Source organism: Henckelia pumila, chromosome 1 (assembly GCF_033568475.1).
Source record: "Henckelia pumila isolate YLH828 chromosome 1, ASM3356847v2, whole genome shotgun sequence".
NCBI lineage: Eukaryota > Viridiplantae > Streptophyta > Magnoliopsida > Lamiales > Gesneriaceae > Henckelia > Henckelia pumila.
In genome coordinates, this window is record NC_133120.1 from 24,466,172 (window position 1) to 24,467,379 (window position 1,208).

The 1,208-nt window shown below is 36.1% G+C and overlaps 1 protein-coding gene across 1 annotated transcript; it reads left to right on the forward strand.

Moving 5' to 3' along the window:
- Positions 1 to 233: 233 nt before the first annotated feature.
- On the forward strand, positions 234 to 991 carry LOC140860530 (uncharacterized). The gene is made up of 2 exons (XM_073263536.1): positions 234 to 806; positions 899 to 991. The coding sequence occupies exons 1-2, from the start codon at positions 234 to 236 to the stop codon at positions 989 to 991; spliced, it is 666 nt and encodes a 221-aa protein (XP_073119637.1).
- Positions 992 to 1,208: the final 217 nt, after the last annotated feature.

Consider the following 1,208-nt stretch of genomic DNA (forward strand, 5'->3'; position numbering starts at 1 on the left):
AAAATGATAGAGATAAGATTGTTGTTGTTTGTACTGAACATAATTGCAAGTGGCGAGTTTATGCATCCAGACATAAGGCAGACAATCTATATGGGATCAGAAAATGAAATTTACAACACACTTGTGGAGAGGACAATTTATCTGGTATAGGACATCCAAGAGCTGATTCAGCTTGGGTCGCAAATTTGATGAAGGATAAATTGAGGGGAGAGACATCTTACCTTCCCTGTGCAATGGTGAAAGATGTACACAGAGATTTTGGATTAGATTTAGAGTATCACAAGGCTTGGAAGGGCAAGGAATTAGCTATGCATGATCTCCATTGCTCAGATAAGGGGTGTTATGACAAATTGAGAGGGTATTGTCGTGCAGTTAGAGAAACAAATCCTGGTAGTGTGGCAGATTGTGAGATTGATGTAGTAACCAATAAATTCAAATGGTTATTCCTTTGTTTTAATGCATGTGCAATTGGTTTTGCTACTGGATGTAGACCAATTATTTTTCTCGATGGAACTCATATTAAGAACAAATATAAAGGTAGTATCCTACTTGCAGTGGCAAAAGATGCCAATGATTCTCTTTTTACATTGGTGTATGCTGTAGTGGATGCTGAGAATGATTCGAATTGGCAATGGTTTTGTTTTCATTTGAGAGGTGTCCTTGTTTTGCAACATATCATGGTGTTTGAAAAGTTCACTTTTTTCTTAGATAGACATCCCGGTATTATCAAGGTTTTTAAGCTATTATTTTCGGGAAGTCGCCATGCTTATTGTTTGTGGCACTTGGTGGATAATTTTGTGAAGCAGGTTAGTAAGTAATTTATTTCATTGTTTGAAATCTTGAAATAGTATAATTTATTGATGGTCGTATAAATGTGTTAAGTTTCTTGTCATTGAAGGTCTTGCGAAGTTATCCGCTACACAACAAAAAACTTTGGTCATTTGTGTTCAAGAAAGCTGCATATGCCCCTTCACAACAAGAATTTACATGACATATTAATAATATTTTGGAATCCATGCCTCGTGCTATTACTTTTATCACAAGTTCTGATCCACAAAGTTGGGCAAATGCTTTGTTTCTTGGAAGACGATGGGGTGTTATAATTAATAACATTGTCGAATGTTGGAATAACTGGGTTAAACTAGCTCATCATCTTCCTATTGTTTCTATGGTGGATCATGTTACGTGTGCAAATCATGAACATGATG

Bases quoted from the DNA above. Each gene is read 5' to 3' on its own strand.
- LOC140860530 (XM_073263536.1), top strand. From the start codon at position 234: ATGGTGAAAGATGTACACAGAGATTTTGGATTAGATTTAGAGTATCAC. The intron at 807-898 runs GTTAGTAAGTAA...TTGTCATTGAAG, and splicing joins TGGATAATTTTGTGAAGCAG to GTCTTGCGAAGTTATCCGCT.